Below are 25,962 nucleotides of genomic sequence, written 5' to 3'. Positions count from 1 at the left end.
TTATATTTATTGTTTTTTGTTAACTTTTTCATGTATTTTTCTTTCAAAAAGAGTTTGATTCAAGTAGTAAAAAATGTAGGATTCTTATAAAAAGAATTAAACGATTGCGATAATAAAAAAGCTTTATTTTCGTTAACTATGAGATATCGTTTTCAATATTATAATATATTTATGTGCACATACACACACATACATATATATATATATATATAATTGAATAAAAAATTAAGAGAATAAATTACAATATGATACGTTCATTAATTGACTTCCTGAAACGATCGCATTTATCCTCATTGTGTTAGTCTCCCGTGATATAGACTTTCTATAGAGGACCTGTTTTAAATGTGAGAGAAAATGTGGACTCAAGAGGGAGTAGAGCACGAAATTGAATGAGCTGGAGATAGCGCTAAAGAGGGTAGCGAAGATACGAAATCTGTGAAGAAAAAGTACAATGTTATTAAATTTATTAAATTATCGAAGAGAGAAAAAAATCTTTAACAATTATTAATTCATTTGTGTCAGACAAGTAACATTCTTTTAATCACATTATAAAAAAAAAATAAATAAATAAATAAAAAAATAAAAAATAAAGAATTGTTTTTTGTTCAGCCTTTAACAATCGTCTATTATTCTTAAGAATTTTGTTAATGCATAATACTCATTTATCAACGTTAAATAATTAACAAGCGATAAAGTTAAACGAAAATGAACGTGATAAAACCGATCTATTTGAGTTTTTTCTAAAAATTTGTTTCATGTTTATTATCGTTTATCGATTTTTCAATTTAACTATTTTAAAATAAATATGAATCAACTAAACGCCGTTATAAATAAACGTGGACAGCGAAAAAATATCTCCTATTTATTTTTGAAACATTTATGTTCTACTTTTGTTATCTATCTATTTCATGTAATAGGAATTGAAAAGGTTCGAAGATTGCGTTGTCACCTTTCGAGAAAAACTTCATGGACGATGGTTAGATCGCCATCATATAAAAGAGAAATTGCGCTACGACGTGATGCCAAGTGTGTTGGAACTTCGCCCACGACGAAAACGAATGCGATGCCTACCAGCATTACGGTCAATCTCGTTTGATCCTAAGAAACAAGAAAGCTTTACGATAAAACAACTTCCAGCTAAAGCTTTTGTCTTTATTTTCTTTCGGAGATATCTATTTTTCTTTCTTTCTCTCTCTCTCTCTCTCTCTCTCTCTTTTCTCTCTTTCTACACTACACGCACATATTGTGTAGCAACATTTGTTACTTCGGTTCATTTCATATAACGGAATAATGTTTTTTCTTTTTATTTGAAGTCAAATACATATATATTTAAAAGGTCTTTGAAAAAATATCGAAACGTATTATAATCACTTGATTATAATTACTTGAATAAATAAAAAAATATATAATCTCGTTGCTCGTGTCACCTTTTAAAAAGTTATATTTTTCAAATGATGTTTCACGTTGAAAGTAATACGCGTATTTATAATTATATATATCATGTCAAAGATATAATATTTGAAAACGTCATTATTAAATCTAAAAATTGTCTAACGTTCAAACTATTCTTATCTATTCTCATATATTACATTTCTTCTATTTTTCTATTGCACTAGCTTATAATTCATTTTCTTATCCGTTTCTAACGATTAAAATCATGAAAATGTCAATATTGTCATACCCTAAACTGGTTACATTCTCTGGCATTACATCGTTTCAACAATTCTTTCCGCTGGTTGAGCATCTTCATCATGTTGAAGCACATAATACTATTTGCAATGAACAAGAATATGGCTGGTAGAAGGCCAAAGATTATTAGCTGAAGCCAATTCAGAAGATTATACAACCTGCAAAGACGCGTTTATTTTTTTTCTCTCTTATTTCTCGTATTCGTTACATTGAGATGTTGAACTTACCACGAATGAAAAAATCGCGTCGTCATTAAATCGCCACGCTCGTTATACTTGTACATGAAACAGTAAGGGACATTGATGATGATAGTAAAGAAGGTTGAGACGATCATCATCTTTCGGGCGATGTGCTGACTGCAGAACTTCGGAGTTTTACAACTTGGCTGGCTAGGGGTTAAAACAAAAGAGCTTAACTCATTATAAACTTTCTCGCATATAATTTCGCAAGCAAATATATAACTTTTTCCTCATTGAAAAAGAAGAAAAGAAGAAAAAGAAGTTAGATAATGGTTTTTAAGATTTTTTCTCCTTGTTCCTTTTCGTCAAAATCGATCGAACAAACTTTATTTATTATCATGAATACGATTAAGTTCATTATTTATAATTTATATTACGTAATAATATCTTACATAATTATTTATTGTTGAAGTTTACCGATAATACCCACATATATAATTATTTAAACATATATATAGTTAGTAGCGTGTGAGTGCGGAAAAGTTTTATTGACCTGCACTTTATTGCACCCTTTACTTGCTGGCAAGCCTGAGGATCTGAAGGGGCATAGAATGAGTCAGTACAAGCTGAACCGTCACGTTGACAAGATTAAGAGCAACAAGAGTTCAAGTGCTAAAATTACATACAGTTATTTTTTCGCAATGTTCTTATATCAATAGACTCTTTTGTAAATATTTATGTATCAACGACATTATTCTGATGTGAATATTCTATTCTTATCTTTTCAATAAATGAACAAAAATTCAACGTTTATATAAAAGGAAATCGATGAAATTAGTAATTTTTTAAAATATTTATTTTGAAACTATATTTCATTTATGAAATAACTATTCGTTATTAATGAGTAAATTTTATCTCATAGGTTCGTCCGGTAAGGTTCATTTTTAGAATTTAAAGTATCTAAATCGATATCATGATCGATAGAATTGATATTAATTCCTGAAATCAGTATTATTTGCTTAAGACAAATAATAGCCTCTTCTCTTTCTCTCTCTCTCTCATTCATATATGCATATACGTACATCGTACATTTACACGCTACCTACCTCCAGACCAACGCAAGTCTATCAATGGTGACGCACACGGTAGCCCATACGGTGATATTGGATGAAATTGAGCCAAGTGGAAGATGCACGAAGGCATCGAACTCGAGCCAACCTGATTTGCACCAGAAAATTCCTCTTGCCAGGCCAGAGAATAGAAGGAGAGTGCACGTTACGAGATCAGCACTGGCTAGGACTGCCAATTCCGTTCATTTCCCATAATCAATAGGTCGAAACATTCAAAAATAGTTTCATGCGAACATTCACGAGTTCCCAAATTGATATCATCATTATATTTCTTATTATTATTATGTACTATATCGAATGCATTATTTTTAATAAATTGTTTAAAGTTGTTTGAATAAGATGGATATTCGGTAATAGCATACATTTAAGCATTTAAGCATAAATGCTTAAATGTTCAAATTAAGCCATTTTATTTTATAACTAGAATAAGTTGATTTTATACTATTTTGAGATATTTGAAGTTTTGCATTTTATACATGCATTATTAAAAATATTATTGTTTGCTATAAAAAAAATTTATTTTATTAAATTAATTTTTTTCTTGTTTAATATAGTAAGACGATTCTTAATAATTTAAAAATAAAGTGATAATACATGTGCATTTAGGCATTTTTTCCTTGTAATAATATAAAATTTATTAAAAAAATTATTTATTTCTTCTAATTTCTCTTTGTTGATTTTTATTTATTGTATGATATCGATATCAATTTGGTAATAATCGTTTGTTAAGATGCTCACATATATAGTGAGGAAAAATAAATTATTTTCTGACCTGCTAGATACGTATAAGTGGAGGTCCTCAGACATCGTTTTAAGATAACCGCAAGAATGAGAATGTTACCAATTATTCCAAGAGTAGAAATTATCGGTGTAACGATGCTGTATATTATTATACTTATCGTTGTTGGCTGACCGACCCACAAACTGCTATTTGATATTTTACTGTCGGTAGCATTTCTTAATGATTTTAACGTAGAAAAATGAACATCGAAAATATGATCTCTACGAATAATTTGTAAATTTCATTAAAAATTTTTCAATTAAAAATTTAAAAATTTTAATTATATATCTTTTATAATATAGAAAGTTTAAGAATTGTTTTTTCTTTAAATTTATCAATAAGTAAAACACGTAATCACCTTTTGCAGAGTATACGCATATCCTCTGAAATATTGCGATAAATAAGCTTCATAATAAACCAATGGGATTCAAAATTTGGTTCGTAATGCAAAAGATCTCGACCCATTTCTATGAGAAGTAAAGTAAATCGTATAGGCAGCGAGATATAGATGGAACATTTGATATCTCCATGTTCCCTTATACTCACAATCAAGACTAATCGAAGGAAGTATGAATCGATAGCTGACGTGGCCTAAGAAAGCTCCTAGAAAGATTAAAAAACTCGTTAACGATGAAATACTGTTAAAAATAATCTTTCTCCTTTTGTTTCTCTCTCTCTCTCCCTTTCTTTTTCTCTCTCAAACTAGATCGTCACACGTTGGAATTAAGAATTAATCCATAAGTTCCCTAATTTCAAAACGGCAGTTAATAACAGGAACATCTGTGAAATGTACAGCAATTAGTTACATATTTAATGATTGAATTGTTTTATTTGTTCCAATTGGAAGAAATTAGTTAATTATACAAATCTCCGATCACATTTTATTGTTATTAAAAATTATCTATTGTTATTGTTTTTTTAAATGTTATTTATCTAATGAATGATACGTCAATATTTTGCGATATCGTCCACTTCGATGTGAGATATAAATTGCAATGTGTCGCCAGTCGTTACCTATAGAATAGAGCAATGATGATGTCCTTCACGAATGTCGTTTTCGATTCGAACGCGTAAGGATACTCGAATACTCATGAGGAACGATGATACGTTTGCAGTAGTAAACGAGAGTTGCGTATCGAAAAGACGTAAATATGTACAACCTATTGAACGAACTTCCATGGGACGTTTCTTGTGAACAATGAGACTGATGGTCGACAGAAATAGATATACTGAAATTATTCGGTGGGGTTGTCAGATAACAGATGATAATATGTAGGCAAATATCGCGAACGTAGAATCGATATCCACGCATATATCTGATTGGCATAAAAAACGAGTATTACCTACCTACCTCTACCTACCTCTACCTACCTACTTCTCCACCTCCCGTTAGTTAAATCAAATATTTATTTTCTCGGAGCCTTTCGTCGCGGCTTATTCAATTTATTTACTCTGTTGTTCGACCACTTCAAATTTCATACAACGTTCTCTTGCGATGAAATTCAGCACGAAAACGTTTCCTTCGTAAAATTTATAAAGTTTCGATATTTACATGATATTCAACATTTTAAATAAAAAAAAATATTCGTCCTCAGCTATTCAATAATTATATTCAAAATGGAATGAAATATTCCTAAGCAGGTTTATTTTAATGAAATATTCATCAAAATTATTATTTAACAATGATGCATAATATAAATTATTTTTATTATTTTATATTATTATTATTATTGTTGTTGTTATTATTATTATTATTTCATTATCAATATTGTAAATTATAATAACGATTTATAAATAAATATCGTGCCGTTAGAATCGTATAGATTAATAGCATATATTAATCCTGTTATCAATTAAAATCATCGCTATATTTGAAGAAATCAAATGAGATGAGTTTTGTTAATTAAACTCGCGATTAAAAGCGAGACAAGAAATTGAACATCATCAAGATCTCGCAAAGATGTCACATTGGATCTAGGTAATGAACAAATGCCATTTAATTGATGCTATTTAGAGATGAATCATCGATAAGGTAAAAGGTGACTGTATAATCTTACTTGAGCATTAATGAACGAGCTTTGATGTAACCATGGAAACAACCACGATAACCGTTATCGATCGTTTTCGCCATAGACACCTTCAAAGTTCTCGTACTATCATAAATTGATTCTGTTAAAAGTTTGTTACGAATTTGATACTTCTTAACACACAAACACGCACGCACCCATTCTTTCTCTCACTTTCGCTCTCACTTTCATACGTTACTGCAAGATTTCATCAATATTAGTACGAATTTTGTTAAAAAAAAAGTTGAATACAGACAATAAGAATTTCCTTTTTATCTTCAGAATCGATTTTATTGTTTTTCTTATATTTTTTATTTCTTTATATTTTTCAAAAATTCATTCCTATGATCATGCATTCAAATGCATTTCACCGAATTCATAATAAGGAAAACGTAAAGTTTTCCTAAGTGCAAGTAAAGTTGGAGCTTCGCGTTTAATTATAATTAACGCATTTAATCATAATTTTGAACTTAAAATTATTTTCATAAGTTCGTTCAGTTTATCGTGAAACTTGGCTTATTATTCTCTACGTTTTATTGGTCGAATGGGTATCGACAGTTTCTAGTAAATTAAGTAGCAAAAATTCGAGTTCGAGACAACCGTTACTAAATATATAATTAGTGGATTTTTATTTAGTTTGAACTAAGTTATTTCGAAATAGAAACATCATGATTATACATATAATAAAAAATACTCCGATATTAATTCAAACTTTTTCCAAGTAATTAGAAACTTTGATACATTTTTTCTTTCTTTCATGTTATTAAATATTTTTCTATTATCGTAATCATAAAATATTAAGAAAAGCTTTTGGAAAGTGATCGGACACATCAGGCTTAATTCAAACCAATTAATTGTTCTTTTCTTTTCATTCAAAATAAATTAGAAAGTTGATTGATTCCAATCGAGGCACTAATTAGACCAAAGAACGTCTATCGAGCTTAAATTTTTCATTATCTATCTATTATCTTTTTCATTGTCGTTTCTTTATTCCGCTTTCAGAGGCGATATTCTTCAAAAGTGTATTAGCCGAAAATCAAATATGATCGAGGTAAGACATCTAAAAATAGAATCCATTGTTTCTTGAAAACTTGTGCATGTATGTACATGTTTATGCGCACATGTGTATAGGCGCGCGTGCGAACGTAGGTGTATAGTCTTATTTCGAAAGAGCTGCCAACGTCACCGTCATTGTATCAATAGCCAACCCCGTTCTTTGTCCGGCATCTTGGAAAACCGGTGCAACCTTCTTTTTTTATCTCTCGCAATTCTCTCGAGACTGTTCTTGCTGACATAAGGGGAATATATGAAGACGATGGTTCCCAATGGTTCCAAAGATCGTCTACGAGTCGACGGTAGACCAATCGAGTAGACCATCGATCTTGAGATCTTACCAAGAAACAAACACACGTAAGGGAGTCAGTGAAACGCACGTCCGTTATATCGCGCTTCTTGAAAGTACTTACGTACATAGCTATCTCCGTGACCAGTACACTTATCCTATGTTAGCTATAGGACTTGTAATACTTACTAGTCATTGCAAATGATTTCCATTACTGATTCTGTATTATATTTTTAGCTTCGATCGAAAGAAAGAAATATATATTTAGATACTTTGTGATAAGAGTGATCAAACTTATTTTATACAATATGTCGGATTTAAATATATGTAAGTAATTATTTTTTTGTGTACCAAAAATGTAAAAAATGTTGTATGATGTCAATACAGTAATGGAAATACAGTGATGAAAATTATTTAACATTGCGATGACTTAAGAGAGCTTTATAAAGATCATGTGTAAATTTTTTAACAGAACTTTATATTTTTTATTAACTATATATTCTTGTAGCTGATATCGGATCGTTATCAAAATATTACTAACGTCTTTCGCCCAAAACCATGCCGTTACGTTCTAAGATCGACAGAGCTACTTTCTCTTCGGTGTACGTGGGGTAACGATAATGCCGCACATAACGTAAGGCATATTAACTTTGAAATTTAATACCTTGATAATGATTTTTTACGAAAAACATAAGATATAAGCAATAGTTATTAGTTTTAATAACTATTTTAATAACTATTTTAATAGTTATTAGTTTTAATAACGTTTCAGTTTCGGCTAAAATAATATCAAAATTAAAAAGAAAATATAGTTCATATTTAAAAATATAAACGCAACTTTCATAAATTATCGCAAAGTAAAATAATTATCATTACGATGTTTTCCTCTTATGACACCATATACCATTCGTCCGAAATATTTTCTTTCCATTTTTAATATAAATGAAAATAATCGCATACGTATATTTAAATTGAACATATATATATATGATTTTATTGATGATATTTTAATAAAACATGGAGGACATACACATTTGAAAATAGATCTCGTGAAGTTGTATTAGTAATTATTTTCTACTTGTTGAGTTAAGATATTTGGAAATGTCTTCTATTGGAGTAATATATTACCAAACAATTTTTTATTTCTGTGTTAGTTCGTGAAAAATGATGGGATAAAATATTGGTTGAACAAGGAGAGATCAATAAGATAGATAAGATAAAAATATAAAACAATACCTGCTGTTTCATACTTTATGATTTTTCATTACTTTGTTTTTTTATTACAAATTCATTGAACTTTTATATAGACATATAAAATATTGAACATATTGACATATTTAATGAAATGTAAAATTAGAAAAATTATCATCGCAACTTAAATTATAAGCCGATGTAATCGATCTTAATCAACGAGTCAATCAAGGCGATATCGTTTACACCTAACGAGCTCGAAGCACGTAATATCAAGGAATATATCATTGTAATGTAATTACTTGCTGCTCATAATCAATTTAAGGTCGCGTAATTGACATGGTGACTATTATTTTTTACTCTTTCAAATAATTATTTTTCATTTTTATCAGATTGATGTACGTAATGTGATATATAAATATGTAAAAATACATATTTATATATTTACTGATATAAAAGTCTTACGTGATTATTTAATTAAATATCAAACATTAAAAAGAAGTAGATAATTATATTAAAGTAGTTAATAATAATTCAATTAAGTACCTGATCACTATTGGCGCTTTTACAAACCTATTATACAAAAAATTAATTAATTCATGAACTTTAATTCATCAATTTAATATCTGTTACTTTTTTTTCTCATTCCACATAAAAGAGAAGATAGGTATCGGATTTTTACGAAGAAATCGTAGACAAGTGTGTATCACGCACGAACTTCATACGTCTTCTTAATATATAATCGATATCCAACTCCAGAGACGAGGAAATGGCTTCATGAGCCATACCACAAGCATTCATCTTCGTCTACCGTTAGAATAAGGTGGAATTTCAAGATGACGAGGAGGATCACGGACTTGTCTCGAATAAAATTGAGAAGAACAAGGATATTAAAGAACATTTCGATGCCTTCATCTCTTTTGTTTATCGAACTGATACGTTAATATCTTTTCGACACGATAAAATGCTTTAAAATGATCAATTATAGATCTTGTATCTTCTTTTTCATATGTCTTCGATAAATTGGATTAATCGTTTATTCATAAAGAAAATAAAAATATAAAATATTTATATCGCCTAACATCAAGCAGACATGTGTCAAGACATCAATCGAATTTTTTCAATGTTGATAAACATATATCGATAATGAAATTCAAAGGAAAATTGAAGTTTAAAGGTAATCAATGAAACTGAATAGATTCTATTTATTTGTATTCCATTTATGTGTAAAAGAAAACTCGTCTTGAACACGTTACATTTTCCTTGGAGAAGGTAGAAAAGAACTCTTCTTTCATAAATTGATTTTCTGAAAATATATTTTCGCTTGATGGTTTTCCGAAAATGGTGAAATTTAAAAATAATACTTTGTATGAAGAATCTTAAAGATTAATTTTTATTAAATATTTAACAGAACATAATTATCGCTTTTCATCAAAGTTTTTATGATTTTTATAAAACGAATCTAGATACTTAAAAATCTTGTCAAATTTTAAAAATCATTTTCAAAAAAAGTATATAAAGATTTTTAACGAGGTCGAATCAATTTCGAATTGAAAAATTTTTAACCCCAAAAAGCAGACGGTCTTACAGATTGAAAATAATAATTCTTATTTTCACGAAGTACATTTATCTATTTCCAAAAATTCTGAACAATTCTGAACAAAAAGAAATAAAATCAGCATTTATGTTCTCGAAAAAATTATTCTATCATTTATTCGTGTAAAAAATAAATTAAAAGAGAAAGAAATCAGTAACTCAGATATACGAAGATAAATGTTTTAGCCAAGATATAAGATATTCTTATTTCTGTATATGAAAGATAAAACGATACTGAAGAGAAACTCATAAAGAAAGCACGTGCAAAAGCATCGTCTAGAGACAAAAAAATATATCGTAAAGTTAAAAGGAAGGAATAATTTCTGTATTGCACAATTCAAGAAGTAGTGATAAACTACCCTCGAGTCAAAATAGTGTTAAGAGAAGAAAAAATAAATAAAAAAGGAATGGGAAAGTGATTCGGCACATTCGTCGATGAGTTATAATACATTCGTTAGTTCATTCGTTCGGCGAACTTTTAGATCTCCTCACGATTGCGCAAGCGTTGTCAAATGAATACAACGGAGGTGGTATGACACGCAAGAACGTACATGCGAGCTTCAGTTTTCAGCAAGACCTAGCTGAAACGCGAAGCCGGATCCATTACTCTTATTACGAGTTATCATCTCCCTCGTTCGCCTTTGAACATTATCCTGTTGCGTCTTCGAGACCTCGTGGCTCTTGAAAAGGGGAAATTCGAGCTATTGGAAAATTGATTCGATGTGAAATCGATGACTCAGATTTCTCTGTTGCTGATAACTTGTCGATGGTCATTTCTTTGATCATCAATTAACGTTTTCAATGATTCTTTCAGAGTTGAAACGACGAAAGTGATAAATCATCGGTGATTTGAGTAATGAAAAGAATGTGAAAGGACTGTATAAAGGTATGCTTGGACAGAACGAGAACTTTAATAGGATTTTTTCGTGGGGATTTTGAATTCAGTGAACGTCGAAGTGATATCGTATTTATTTTTCATACTTTCATTCGTTCATTTTGAATGGCAGCATCTACCGAGTCGGAGAACCATGCGGTTAACGTTGAAAAACGAGTCTCGACGGTTCTCGAGAACGTTTCCATGAATACTTGTACACCCAGCAACTTTCCAGACAAGTTTCAAGATTTTTTTGCAGCTGTCACCGAGGATAGCGACGATTTGCCAAACATGCTCGAAGACAAATTAATACCGAGGTGAGATCTGGCCATTTTCTGTTTAAAAAAAAAAAAAATATACAAAAATATATATCAAACGAAAAATGAATTCCTAACTACTGTATTTTTAGAATGCTTTCACAATTAAAATATTTTTTTATATCTGAACAAATTTTACGACCGCGGTAAGACTACTTGAGATATCAAAAAATCTTTTGAAATTTGTACGTTGTATATCAAAATTAAAATGTGCGTAGGTCCGTGTGTGTGTGTGTATGCGTCGAAGTGATACCCCTTATAATTTAAATTGCTGAATGCATCGAGTTGAAATTTATATTAAAAATCAAGTACTACACAAGACGAAGATTCACAAATAATTACGACTCAATTCGACTGTATTCTAACTTAAAAATAGAATAAATTATAAAAATTAGAAAATTTATAAAAAATCATACAAAATGGAAAAAATTAAAACTTCAGGAATATTTAAAATAATGTCAGCCGTTAACATGAACTACATCGATCGTATCTGTTGGGAAAATGTGAAGTTAATTTTAATTTAATTTAATTTAGTAGATTCTTCCATATGTCATTATCGAATTTATGATTATATCTATTTGTTTTATAATACATAACATTTTTCTAATGATATAAATTTTATATTCTCATTAAAACTCATTGAATTGAATATTCCTTTTTCTGAACAAAAAAATCATAACGAATCTTTTCTGAGCAACTTATTTTAAAGCTTAAGTCGAATTAAAGTAGAAAGTAACAAAGGTCACGGAAAAAAGGATGGTTAATGTCGGACTACTTTTGAGATAAGATGTTAGATGTACTAGTAATACGTCTTATATAGAACAGACAAGGATCTTATTAATGCTCCATCACTTTTTTCGTCGTTGGAGATCAAAGCATCATCATCTTTAAGAGTACTTTAAACGAACCGTAATTTCTTTTTCTTTTTCTTTCTTATACTTATTTCTTGTTACGATACTTTGCGATTTTAAAATAAAGGAAAATAACGAAGGATCTTAGGAATGCTACATAGTTATAAATCGTAGAATCGTTAAAATTTATATCTCTTGACATTTAAAATATGTAACACCTTGATGTTTTATCGATCTCATCATTTTATTATATGAAACTTTGTTGTTCACATTTGCGTTAATGTCATACACACACATACATACATACATATATATGTATATATATCGTAATAATTAGATCGCACAAGACTTCTGAAACTTTATACTGAAAAATATATATAACTGTGCTTTTCATAATAATAGTATGTATGTACGTATATACAGCAAAATAAAAATAGGAATTTTTGTCAGATATTTAATTGTTAATAAGATACATCGAATAGATGTTTGCATATTTAAATAATATATACAGGTCATCTCAAATTGAACATCTAAATTATTTATTTAAAAGTTGTGCAATTAATACATTATGAGACATCTGTCATGTTGAAACTATATTTGATATATTTGAGGTGTGGAAATATCTTCTAATAATCCAGATAGCTTATTAATTTAAAAAATTTACATATTTTTGACCATTCAAAGTATCGTCGATAAAAAAATAGTTCAATAATTATTTTACTATTTAAATAATTTAGAAATAATTTAGATGTTCAACGTATCTATTGTCTTTACATATTCCTCTATATACAAGATATATATCAGTTTATTCTATGCTACTAAATATCCAATAACGAGTCAATATAATACGAGCCAATAATTTCAGTATTGAAAAAGAATTTTGAAAACATATATCTGCCGATTTTGATCTCATCATTTTTACGGATTTGCTATTAATGCAATAAATTTTACCCAGGGAAATAATTATCTGAGTCACTTTGTTTTTTATATCTTCGAACGAATATTCCAAGAAACGTCAAAAAATTTTAATGAATCTTCGTAAATTTCGTCGTTTAATTTACCGTACTGTTAAATCGAGAGTTATTAATTGTTTATCCTTTAGTAATTTTCGAACAAGAAAATTATGCTCTCGATATGAGAAATTAGTTGAATAGGATCGTGGACAGGTAATTAAGTAACGATTAAGCGTTTGTTATTACGTTAAATCGATATTGCATATAAATGAGGGATGAAACGAAAATCGAACTTTGATTATATCTTCAGAAACACCCATTATAGTAGCCGTTAATCGCACTTTCATTATAGTCATAAAAATTGTTTACGACGATCCATTCATCATAGAACGCGATTAAAAAAAAAATTAATTAAAAATATCGATCAACAGTCGACAAAAAATGTCGATGTAAAATCTAGACAGAAATTAATTTGAAATCAAAAACATTGCTTTTCGTTTATTAGAAAACAAAATAAAACATATAAAGAATTACATTTCATATTTTTGAATTTATCAATTTAAATATAAGTCAATACTTGAAGGAACATGAGACATTTCTAATGTAATTGGATTTTAATTAAAAATAACGATCGACCGATAATCAAGAAAAATTCTCGACGAGACGTTTAAACAAGGATTAATTAATTTAAAAATTCGAAATATTACTTTTTTCTTTCAAAATTTTATATTTCCATTAATGTATTTGTATTGTTGAATTCTTCCATTAAAAGATGAATTGATAATTGAAAAAATATGAATGCTCATATAGGTCGTTATGCTATCAATAAGAACCCTTATTCGAATTCAATTTTGCAATTCTTGTGATGGATATAAAATAAATTCGTTGAATGATATAAATTGAAATGTAAAAAGAAAAATGCAGAAAACACAAAAATATTCAGTGATCACTCAATGCAAGAAATTGCAACGGTAGGAATTTCCTTAGGAAATCAGAAAATCGATTTCTCTCGTCATCGTCATATATCTCTGTCTTTCTCTCTCGTGGACAAAGCAGCTAAGAGCATAGAATCGGTAGATGTAAGAATAAAGAAGTTTGCACTTCGGCAATTAGCAAGCCATCCTAGCATACCCAAGTACTACTCTAACAGCTCGAGATTTCGTCGTCTAATCATGAATTCTGCGCGCTGCGCCTACTTAACCTCTTATAAAACGCATTGAAGCTCGGTTTTACGTCTTATATTCTCACGTAAATATATATATATATATATATTTCGTGTATATATGTATCAGCATTGTCAGGTATCCGCACGTGTGTGTGTGTGTAAAAGGAAGTGAGCGCATGCGTGTGCGAAATGATGCCATTTCGAGTGAAAGAACCCTCATGTCAAAACCGTCCTCGAAAAATCGACCAAGAAATCGTCCTACGACTTGTGCTATTTTCATTTATAATACCGTTGTTCTATATAGAGTCTTTCATTGTCGTACTTTTCTTTTATATTGCCATAATCTATGTATATGTAAATATGTACGTACATAAGACTGGTAGATACATGAAAAAGAAAATCTGTGGAGAGAATTCGTTGCTAAAAAATAAAAAGAAAAGGAAAGGAAAAAAAAAGAAAAGGAAAAAACATCAGAACGACAAAAATTTCTAATTCCGTCATATTTAATTGTGCATTCTTTTTACGTAAAATATTTCTCAAACTGCGTTAGAAAAAAATCATTCCGTACTACAAGTTTTTCATTATTATTGCTTAGTATCCCATATGAAAGAGAATCTAAAATATATGTATAGACACATCTCTATATATATAAAATATTACGTATAAAATGTATATGTATTTGTTCCATATAAAACTGTTTCATCTACATGTATGTCGAATCTTGAAATATTGTCAGATATCTTGTAACGTTCAATATGCCAAAGGGCACATTGAGGAGAAAAATTGCAAAAATAAAATTTGTATAGCGAGCTAAACGATCCCTCGAAAGAAAAAGACACGCCTCGTAGAATCTATTTTATCAGTATGGTCGCACACGGGAATCGGTCCCTTCTAACGAGAATAGGAGAACATTGTTGATTTCCAAAGAGGGGAATGCGAAGCATCGTTTTATCTTCGGCATTTCAGGAAGCAGGAGGGTTCCGGTACCGATACAAAGGCCAGAAAGTGGAGCAAAAGAGCTTTCCAAAGGCGAAGTAGCGAAATCGAGGTACGAATTCACCGTAGCTCCTTGTCCGGCACTCAAGGACATGGAACGTTGGATGGACCAAAATCGCCAACGCATCCTCGACGAAGAAGCTCTAGTATAGCTGTTGCCAGACCTACACCTGACCTACACAGGTACTTTCGAAAATTACAAAGAGAAGGAGAGAGAGAAAGAGAGAGAGAGAGAGAGAGAGAGAGAGAGAGAGAGAGAGAATGGAAGGAAGAGGCTTTTAAACGAAACCATAATAGAAACTTTACTCTAGAACTATGCAAAATTTATGAGTTTGACCCAACAAATAAAAATTGCTAAATTAAAATGTTTTCATTGAACTTGTTAGATTTTTCAATATTACTTTCATTATCTATAAATAACATTGAACTTGGCCTAACAAACGTTATATATATAAACAAATAGATAATTTAACGTATTACATGTTTCTATGGAATATTATAACACATTAAATAAAAAATATGCAGGTAAATAAACTACTCGTTATATTTCTCTTTTTTATTTAATATATTTTTGTATGATGTATATTTGACACGGTAAAGTATCAAATTGTGTTAGAAAACGAAAAGAAAATCGATCCTGACCTGAAAAGAAGGGAAGTTCAGATTTTTACAGGCGGAAGCGGGTCCTTGGGGACATCTCTCGCCGTCACCAAGGAGTCCAAACTTAACTCCCCCAGCTGTAAGTCCTGGAGTAGCCTCCATATCGTCCCATCTCAGCCCAGGGGCAAGTCCTGGTGGTCCGAGTCCTACTAGTCCTGCCGGCTCAGTTGGACAGGGAACGGGATCTCGTGCACCTGTGCCGAGGCAATATCGTGGTAGAACCAGTAGTATGCCAGCAGTACCACGACATAGGGTGAGTATTCTATCGCGTAAATCTATGTATAAACAAATAAGTATGAGATTGTGCAAAACTTTAACAATTTGTGATTGTTAATCGTTCTCAGACAGCTACAAAAGAGTAATATAATTAATTTCTTAAATTTTTTATTTGTACGATCGAAGAATCCAAAAAATATATTTATTAAGTATTTTCCCATCCGAAAATTGGTATCACTTTATACTTCGTCGATAATGCTATTTACGAATACCATCCTTTTAAGGTCCAATTATATACAACTGTGCCGTTTCGTGTCTAAGCCATGTACCAGATTCGAATTAGTTACTATAGTTTTATATCTAATAGTTTATACATCAGCCGTGCCGTATCTCTGATCATCTATGATCCGCACGTTCTCCGGTTATATTTGATAGGCATCAATATTTTCCTTATTTCCCGATTTCACAACGGAGATGTACGGCTACAGCACAGATTTGTATAAATCTGTCTGAACGTGTCTTATCCGTGCATGACGATATAATATCTAACTTCAAACTAATCACCACATGCATGGACGATCTTTAATCGTATATAAATGTTCGGACATGGAAAGGACACCGCACGATTATATATAAATATTAACATATTAATTCTCCAACAATGTTCATACATTGTTCGGAATGGCTACGACATGTTTATATATAAATATATCTTTAAGCTTCCATATTTAAATGTAGACTCTTTGTAATACGTATTGCGAATGGATCGTCTGTCTCAGAAGCTAGGAAAAATTTCTTATTGATGAGACTCACAAGTAACATTGTCGACAAACTATAAAGTTCTACCTTTTTTCCCGACGTGATATTTAATATTTGCATAAGTAATTGATTTTTTTTAATGCTTATATAACAGAGACGAATAATATTATTTATTACGAATAATTTTCTAATCTCTTAAGTCTCTTTATACTTCTAATATTATCGTCTTAAAAAAAAAAAAAAAGAATATAGATATAAATCTGGTAATCCTGCATTTCAAACTACGAAAATATGAAATTACAATGACATGATTAATTTCCTGGTTTAATATTATCTCGCGTATGTTAAAAGAACCTTCATTTATCGATCGTATCTGCGATAGGTATCTGCGAAAACAAATCGCTCTTCATTTTATCATTCACCATTAATCGATGCAAAAACATCTATAGTAGCATCCATGGGCATCACACCGAATACATTTTTATATAAACAATGATATTTCATAATAAATAACGTTATTTGAAAATGTATTCAATTAGGTCTTATTAATTTACATAAATATGTTGTTAAGTAATAAATATAATTTCATTCGTTCGTTTATTTGCTCATTCATTGAAAAAGATATTCGTCTTCGTTCTTAATAAGAACAGAATATCTATAAAAAAATATTATTATAAATAACATCATTATTATTGTATTATTACAAGCAATACGTTCGTATTACGCGCCATAGAAATGACGCGAAAATTCGAGACGAAAAAAAATAATGATGACTGACTGTGACCATGATAATAAAATCATATCTCAAAGTATTCAATAACGTTCTCATCCTCTCAAGCTTCGATGTCGATCGCCAAGCCGACTTTGTGATTGCCTTTGCTAATATCCATGCAATCCAAACAAAATGACAATGAGACCGTCGTGCTCTCGTTCAACTTTTGCTGTAAGCTCGTACCGAATTGCATAGCACTGTTTATCTTGAATCGTAGGATCGAATTTTCATCTAGTATGTATTTTGCTGCTATACCAACCATCCACTCATTCCAGTTCTCGCTATTCGACGATATTCCATTCATCGCGATGTCCCAATCGGAATTAACTTTGGAAGAAAAAAGAAAAATAAAATGCAAGAAGCAATAAATGATATTGTTAATAAAATTAATTCGTAGAACAGTGATTTCTATATTATATCATGTTATATAAAAAGCATATATATTTATATAGCTAAAAAATAATAAGATAATAAATATAGTAACAAATATGATATAGTAATAAATATAATATAGATAAATAAATATAAGATCAGATAAGCCCTTTGATCGCCAGGTATTCCATTTTGTACGATCAAGAAAGAAAAACGAGTTCATTAAGTAAATAAACTTTTTCATAGTAATCTAAACGCAACTTTGCTTAATTTTAAAGTGAAAATCATTGGTATTTTTAAAGGCCACGAAATGTGCGAGCGCATACTCACGATTGTTTAATTTGTTCTATAGCGAAATAGAAAAGTGCACGGAAAAATTTCATTTATAACGTCTATCGCTTTAAACTTTCCTTTTATATATTGAAATATGAATTTTCTTTTATCCGACAATTCGATAAATTTGAAATATTATTTAATTATCGAAAAACGTAACGAGCAATGTTAAATTAATTTTATTCGCGGATAATACTTTAAGTTTTATAAGTTCAAGAATTTTTTTGTACGTTATAAAGATCTAGAATCGTTTAACGTAGATATAATTAAAAAAAATAAATGTTTCACTTTTTTTTTTTAAATACTGGATAGCGAACATTCTTCATAAATGAGAGATATGAAAGTATAGAATACTTAAAAAAATGATTAACCTTTATACAAGATAGAACAACCAAATTCACGTGGTATTGAATTGCATCTTAAATGGAAGAAAATGTCCTGAAAGCCGAAGGCTACTCCGATGTCGTTCTTCGTCAACTCTTTCGTAGCTGTCTTGTAACTACATTGGTAACCTAGGAAGATCTCCTTGATCCTCATAACAACTCCACCATAAAGATTCAAGTTTGAGTCGAAGTTATCGTTAACTGTGGGAAAAGAATTTTTTAAAAAATAACTTATATTATGAATAAGATAATCGTAAAATAAATGAATAAGATAATCGTAAAATAAATAAAGAATATAATGAAATCGTAAAATAAATTTCGTTTGAAATTTTGGTTTGAATATTTTCGAAAGAGTATTTCTCTCTCTTTTTCTCTCTCTCTCTTTCTCTCTCTTAGACTAATCATTAAGTAAATACTAATAATATCGCACAAATTTGTTAATGATGAACATCGGAGATGTTGAATGATTTAATCCACGTATAACACGCCCTCGCTAATTTGTTAATCTTACTCGATCTCCAAAGTAAATCAGAACTGAGAACGGTTGCTTTCCTTCGAGGAGATAAACGAGCCTGAGCTTCGTGGTTTCTTGTTTGAAACGAAAAAAATCCTGTGGGTAGCCACTGTAGAAAATGACTGGTGTCGAGTGACTTAATGCCATTGGCCTAGACTTCGTTATATTAATGGTAAAATGACATAGACACATATGCTTTTTTTATTCGAACGTTTTAAATAATTATATTCCTTTATAATTTATTTTGAACGAATATTTGAATATATATTTATTTATTTATATATTTATTCTTTCTATCGCGAAATAGAACAACCTAATTCACGGATTTTTCTTTATCGTAGAATCACAAAAATATATAATTTAAAGGCACGCAATTTCTGCTCATAATGTAAAATAAAAATAAAAACTTTTATAATTAACTAATATATTATAATTAATATTTTAAGTTTTTTGAAACTCGGTAAGTTTGTTTTATTGTTCATTTGTAAAGCGTACATATTTATTCCTAAACAAATATATAAAGTAATTATATTATGTACCTCTTCTTTTTCCCTCTTTTCACGGTAATCAAAGAAAAAGGATAAAAATATGATTAAAGAAAGCGACTTTATATTTTAATTATCTCGCAGGTTTTAATTAAATAAATGTTACCTCATACTATTAGAATTTAGCAACTTCTTTGTGAAAAGGAGTTGTATAAAAATGTTGTAAAGAAATATAACTTAATTATAATAAAAAATCGGTACAAACAAACAATCAATCTAGAGTTACGTTTTATGATACAATGGATTCACTCATTTATGAATTATCTTATGCATTTAGTATTTATAACATTTTATATGTTTGTATAATCTCATTATACATTGTTTTGTTTCGTTGACATAAATTTAATGATAATAAGAGAGTAAAAAAAAATAATACCAACCTAATGAGCAAACTCCAGTGACCCTGTCGTTGCTGTATTTTGCATCGAGTTTCATGCCCTTAAACGAAGTTTGTGGATTGTAAAAGAATTCGGATAACATGCTCATATTCTCGACAATTTTCCCAGTCAGTTCGCAACCTAGGGAAGCTGTTCCGTCGGTCGTCCATCTTTGTATGAAGTTACCGTAGTCTTCAGTCTTATATTTAGTTTCTAAGAGACCATCCAACTATTCGTATGAAAGAAGGTCAACATAAACATAGTTTTCTACTTAATTTCTATTATTTTTATATCGAATTTATGATCGATATTATTCTTATGCTTTATGATACAACCTATATTTCAAAGTAAAATATCAATGATTGAAACCAGTTGCAAAAGAATAAAAATACTATATTTTATATATATAAATATATATATATATATATAATATAATAAAATATATATATATAATATAATATAATAATATATAAGTACTTAAATTAAATAACTATATATATAAGATAAAAATAAATGTGTTATTCTAGGATAGAGATGATATTTAACCAATATTCATTTCACGAAGTTTATAGTAATAGTATCAACAAAGGTAGCTTATTAGAAAATGATGTACCCAGAAAAATAGAGAGAAGAGAAGAAAACTTTCATAAAGAGTAAATAAAGAAAAGGTGAAAGAAAATTGTTCCTATATTAATTATACCTTCAAAACATCGACATTTAGGGTCAAGTCGCTGGTCATTTCAAATACACCAGTTTTCTTCGATTTAACGTTCAATTTAAAGATACCTTTGCCATAGTAATAGCCTGTTTTGAAGACATCTCGTGCGTTTTTACCAAGCTCCGAGAAAGTAGGAACTTCCATGTCAATGATGATCAAGGGATGACGAAAAAGAAAAAATGTTGGCAAGAGAAAAAACAAAAAGATAAGGAGGAAAGAAGGATTATTCTTGAGAAAAGCTAGAGCAAAACTTATCGCTCGAATGTTAATCGTCGAAAACGATTACGTCGTTTTTCTCGTCGTTGTGATCGTGATGTTGAATTGATTAAAATCAGATCGAACAAAAAATAGAAGGACCCTTTCGTTCATGAAAAGTAACATCGCTGGCTCTGTTTGCCAACCCTTCTAAAGGACTCTCAAAAATTTCTTTCGATTTTCTCGTAGATGAAGTTGATCGTTAATTTTACGCTATCTTAGGGCCATTGACAGATCACCAAAGACCAATGACATTCGCTTCACGAATTTTCTTATAGAAAGAAACGAGTCACGATCGAGGAGACATCGATTCAATTATCGATCTTTCCTTCGCTTTTAATTTTCAACAAAATCGAACGATGATCGATTCCTAGACTCGAAGTTTTTCTTTTTATTTTTACGAAAATTATTCCAGACAATTGACTTTAACTTTTACACATTCATTTATTTAAACTCGATCATGTTATGTGCATCTCTGATAAATTATAATATTTTCCATATTTTCGAGTTAATCATTGACATGAAGTATGCAAAAAAGAAATTTATCTGGCGGCTTAATCATTTCCTAAGAATATATATACATATCGTAGTCAAAAAACTTCGATTATTTTGTCTATATGAAATAAAATAGATTAAATGGATATTAATCGGATGTTAAAAAGATAATGATCATTTTATCATTCGACAATACCCATATAATATTATAATGAAATTTAATTATTTGCAATCATTAATTTTTATTGTATTTCTCTCTTCTTTTTCCTTAACCTTATCCTCTCTCTCTTAAAGAATTATCAACATTATACACATAAATAATGAAATATTAATTGATTTAATCTAACATCTAATTCGTTTTTATTGAATTTTTACGCACTTTTTAAATTCACGTACAAATGTCATTGTGATATTAAAAAAAAATCTGCTGACTGATAGTCGAAAGAAAGAAAGAGGGAGAGAGAGACAAAGAGAGAGAGAGAGAGAGAGAGAGAGAGAGAGAGAGAGAGAGAGAGAGAGAAAGAAATCTAATTCGATTAATGCATAGTATTAGTCGCATCGAGGATTCACTATGACCTTAATATACGCTTGAAAGTTTGCCACTAGTATTGTTTCAAATTCCGGGACATCGTCTCACGCAATTCAAATTATGCCCTTAAAAACAAACAGAACACTCGTGCAATTCTCTTAAACTCTCAAATCCATTACCATCTATTCTCACTTTTGCAGCCAATGTTGGCAGAAACGAAACGAGGTGGTGCTTGTGGCGGTGGTGAAGACGGCGAAACCGAAGATGGTGTCGAATATTACAGATTACGATCGTTCTCCATTACAGCGAATGGCGTTTTTAATCTCGGCGATTCATTGAAGAGTCGTCGCAGCAAGAGCATCAATAGTGTCACCTCTTGTAGCACCAGTTGCAGCAGTACGAGAGAGGTTCGATTACTTAGGTAAGAGAGAAACGAAAGGTAAAAATAGATAACACATTTTACTTCGGATATATTTTTCTATACTTCAATGTGCGTTGGAAGAGAGAAAGGATAAAAAGAAGCAAAGGGAAAAAGAGAAACATTTATATTTGTCTTTTTATTTACTAGGTGAAAGATCAAAGAAACATTAAAGGGCTTCCATCTTTCTTAATAAAATAACGAATAATAAGTATAAAACTGTAAAACGTTGGATGAAACAAAATAAGTTTCCGCTAATAAAATGTTATATTTTCTTTCTCCCTCTCTGTTCTTTTTCTTCTTGCTACACGAAAACCTACACATTTGTTTTTCTACCTCAGCTCGGCTTCGCAACTCTCTGGAATAGAAACGGAGGAAGAGACGAGTAATGAACGAGTGGCTACTTACAAGGTTGGCATGTTAGGTGCATCCGGGGTTGGTAAAACCGCTTTAACGGCGCAATTCACGACCAGCGATTACATTTGCGCTTACGATACTTCCTTAGGTAAATAATTCCACAGAAATGTTTTATCGTTGTAAATAATTCCAACGATTTTTGCTTTTTCAAAAGTAAACAATTTTAAATTATTTAAAATAAAATTATGCAATATACGAATATAAATATAAAATATAAAATACAAATAAAATTTAAATAAGTTCTCTTTCAGATGAGGAGTACGGTCAGAAAAGTGTTTCCGTTATGCTCGACGGTCAAGAAACTGAATTGGAAATCATTGATCATCCGACCTCGGAAATGTCGGTAAGCAAACATTGTTAGTAATCAAAAATAAGATCTAATATGAAAATTCGTTAGATCGTTCTCATGATTGAAGTTCGACATTTTATTGATTCGAGGTCGAGTCTTTTTGTTCAACTTACAATCCAGATGTCTACGTGGTCGTCTACTCTGTAGTAGATCAAAGGAGTTTGAAAGTAGCAGAGGAAACTTTACTTTATCTATGGAATAGTGACTATATGGTAAATCACGGTGTCATCCTAGTCGGGAACAAGGTTGATCTTGAAAGGAAACGGGAGGTTCTCTCTGTGGGTAAGTAAATCCGTAGGAACTTTAAATTTTCCAATTACATTTATGCCAGGCAACTTTGTCGTAAAGAGAAAGAGATAATGTCATCTCGTATCATTTGACGAGGATCTTGCTTTTATTGTCAGTGCTAAATCGAAAATCGAAATTACATGCAAAATTTTGCAATTTACATATTTCATATACAGGATAGAATACAATAACGGCATATCTTCATTAACTTCGAAACTATTATCGTCCAAATAGCTAATCCTTCAAAATGTATTCGCGCGTCCGTAATTTGATTTTATATAGTTATTTTGTTTTTATAGAATATATATTATTATATAATATATTTATTTATTTGTTTAATATATTATTACGTTAATTTATTAATAAATATATTTTACTAGAATTGATCGTATGCTCACTCTTCCCTCGTAATTTTCTTCTGCTTATTTTTTCTTTGTTTGTTGGAACAATTGAACATCGATTCGCCATATCAATGCTGCATTTATCGATGAAATAATCGAATTGTTTGGTGTCAATACTATATATGTGCCACTGGCGATCGATTTTACTTTTTCACCGATTCTCGCGTAAACATATAAATATAAAAAGTATTCGCCATTGTAGAAAATGATAAAATAAGAAATTCATGTGAACGAGCTCTTATCGTCATTTTTCCGAGTAGAAATTCCGAGTTTTAAAATGTTTTCTCAAGAAAAAACGTAACAGTTTTTCACAATAGAATTCTAACACGAACCGCAACTGTTACTCAAGAGGAAATCCTTAAAGTTATAAACTTATATTTATCGTACGCTTCTTTGATAATTCTACGTAAAAGTGATTGCGCGGTATTAAGCCTACAAAACTTGATTAAAACATAATAGATATTCTCATCTTAAGAAGAAACAGTAATCTCCCATGAAATATTATTATATTCTCAGTTAAAAAAAGAAAAGCAAAAAAACTCACATTTAAATTATCAGAATTATGTTCTCTCCGGAAATGTGAAATTTAATGAGAACAATTTTGAAATTAATGAAGGTGCTTTCATATTTTAATTTATAAATAATCTATTTTATTAACAAATTTTAAACATACATATCTATACACGGTCATACTTGTATTCACTTATTTATAAACTTTATAAACAGGCATATATACACATACATAATATATATATATATATATATATATATATACATACATGAACTATATGTGTATATATGTATATAATATATTGAATATAATTTATTATAACAAACCTGAAATAAAAATCCAGTAAAGTTTCTTGATCACGTTGACAGTCGGCCGACGCTTAGCGAATAGATGGAACTGCAAATTCATCGAAACATCATCGGGATTGGATCACCATGTCGATGAACTCTTAGTTGGTATCCTGGCGCAAATCAAATTAAATCCTCAACGTGATCGAAATCAAGCTACGAGACAAAAAAAAAGTAAACATCGCAGGAGAATCTTAAAAAATTTGCTCGGTTTCAAGCGGAAAACTAAAAGCTGCGAGAATCTCTTCGTCCTTTAAGAATCTCTTTATTTTATTCTTAAATGCCCAAAGACAGTAAGTCGATGTATAAATTGCATGAGAAGATATAATATATATTCAATAAATAGTATCTTCATTTTCATCGATCTTCGTGAATATCATAAAAATTATTAACATTATCAACTAATGTTTCTAGAAATTCAAAATACTAAACACGAATATTTATAATTGTTTGACATCAATTATAACGATTGATACGATTATAACAATATTCTCATGGATCGATTAAAATAAGATATCTTGTGTAAAAAGTGAACTGTACAATTATTGACCACTGCATACTGCATACACATTCAATATGACCAATCAGTCTGGCCGATTTCCAAGTGGTGACTAATAAAAGTTCTGCTTCCTTTATACTTCATCGAAAAGAAGAAATATATATATAATTATTTATTATATATATATATATATATATATATATATATATATATATATATATATAGTCGTGCGAATTGATGAATTGCTACGTAACATTATGTGTAATTTCTCAAACGCATTCTGTATTTATTTTTAATATGACTACCAATAAGAATACGACAATGTTGAATAATGAAGCAACGAAGAAAAATGATAGTTCATTACGCAATAAATCATCGATCTTATTCCAGATAATAGATTTCTTTCGTTGTATCGATATTTCGACGATATCGTAAAACATAATAAACTAAAGAAACAGAAATGACCGTAAATCTTACCATATATGTGTGCATGGTATGTTACCGAAAAAAAAGTCGAAAAATTACTTTCAATATTAAAAAATCTTCCAGAGAAGTACGTGATATCTGAAGAAGCGGTCCAAAAATAATATACAACAAATAAAAACAGGTTAAATATGTATAACGATAGATCGTACAAAGATGTGAATTGTGCCAAAGGCGTACCAAAAATAAAG

At 30.0% G+C, this 25,962-nt stretch overlaps 3 protein-coding genes across 5 annotated transcripts; 1 reads left to right on the top strand and 2 right to left on the bottom strand.

The window, feature by feature from the left end:
• Window positions 1-225: 225 nt before the first annotated feature.
• On the bottom strand, window positions 226-4,976 carry LOC118442932 (sex peptide receptor). Its single transcript, XM_035869196.2, has 9 exons — window positions 4,794-4,976; window positions 4,326-4,559; window positions 4,138-4,246; window positions 3,771-4,000; window positions 2,975-3,167; window positions 1,917-2,078; window positions 1,682-1,847; window positions 950-1,098; window positions 226-433 (listed from the first exon to the last, which is right to left on the bottom strand). Exons 3-9 carry the CDS (start codon window positions 4,242-4,244, stop codon window positions 226-228), a joined length of 1,215 nt encoding a protein of 404 aa, XP_035725089.2. The 5' UTR covers window positions 4,245-4,246; window positions 4,326-4,559; window positions 4,794-4,976.
• A 5,581-nt stretch (window positions 4,977-10,557) lies between these two features.
• Window positions 10,558-25,421, top strand: LOC118443040 (uncharacterized). Of its 3 annotated transcripts, XM_035869471.2 has the most exons (9): window positions 10,558-10,860; window positions 10,982-11,165; window positions 15,101-15,313; window positions 15,794-16,043; window positions 22,259-22,479; window positions 22,818-22,981; window positions 23,145-23,236; window positions 23,332-23,524; window positions 24,811-25,421. In XM_035869471.2, exons 2-9 carry the CDS (start codon window positions 11,053-11,055, stop codon window positions 25,044-25,046), a joined length of 1,482 nt encoding a protein of 493 aa, XP_035725364.2. In that variant the 5' UTR covers window positions 10,558-10,860; window positions 10,982-11,052; the 3' UTR covers window positions 25,047-25,421. The 3 variants fall into 3 exon arrangements, 2 of the variants coding, with proteins under 2 accessions (XP_035725364.2, XP_035725362.2); XR_014982054.1 differs by having other exon boundaries at window positions 10,558-11,165; window positions 23,145-23,249; window positions 24,811-24,947; XM_035869469.2 differs by having other exon boundaries at window positions 10,558-11,165.
• LOC146873065 (non-selective voltage-gated ion channel VDAC2-like) lies at window positions 17,599-20,923 on the bottom strand. Its single transcript, XM_085656679.1, has 4 exons — window positions 20,762-20,923; window positions 20,065-20,290; window positions 18,614-18,826; window positions 17,599-17,864 (listed from the first exon to the last, which is right to left on the bottom strand). Exons 1-4 carry the CDS (start codon window positions 20,921-20,923, stop codon window positions 17,599-17,601), a joined length of 867 nt encoding a protein of 288 aa, XP_085512805.1.
• Window positions 25,422-25,962: the final 541 nt, after the last annotated feature.

Source organism: Vespa mandarinia, chromosome 4 (assembly GCF_050613455.1).
Source record: "Vespa mandarinia isolate Hongniang chromosome 4, ASM5061345v1, whole genome shotgun sequence".
NCBI classification, from domain to species: Eukaryota; Metazoa; Arthropoda; class Insecta; order Hymenoptera; family Vespidae; genus Vespa; species Vespa mandarinia.
Note: the sequence above shows the minus strand (reverse complement) of the source record. Positions and strands in the feature narration are given on the sequence as shown.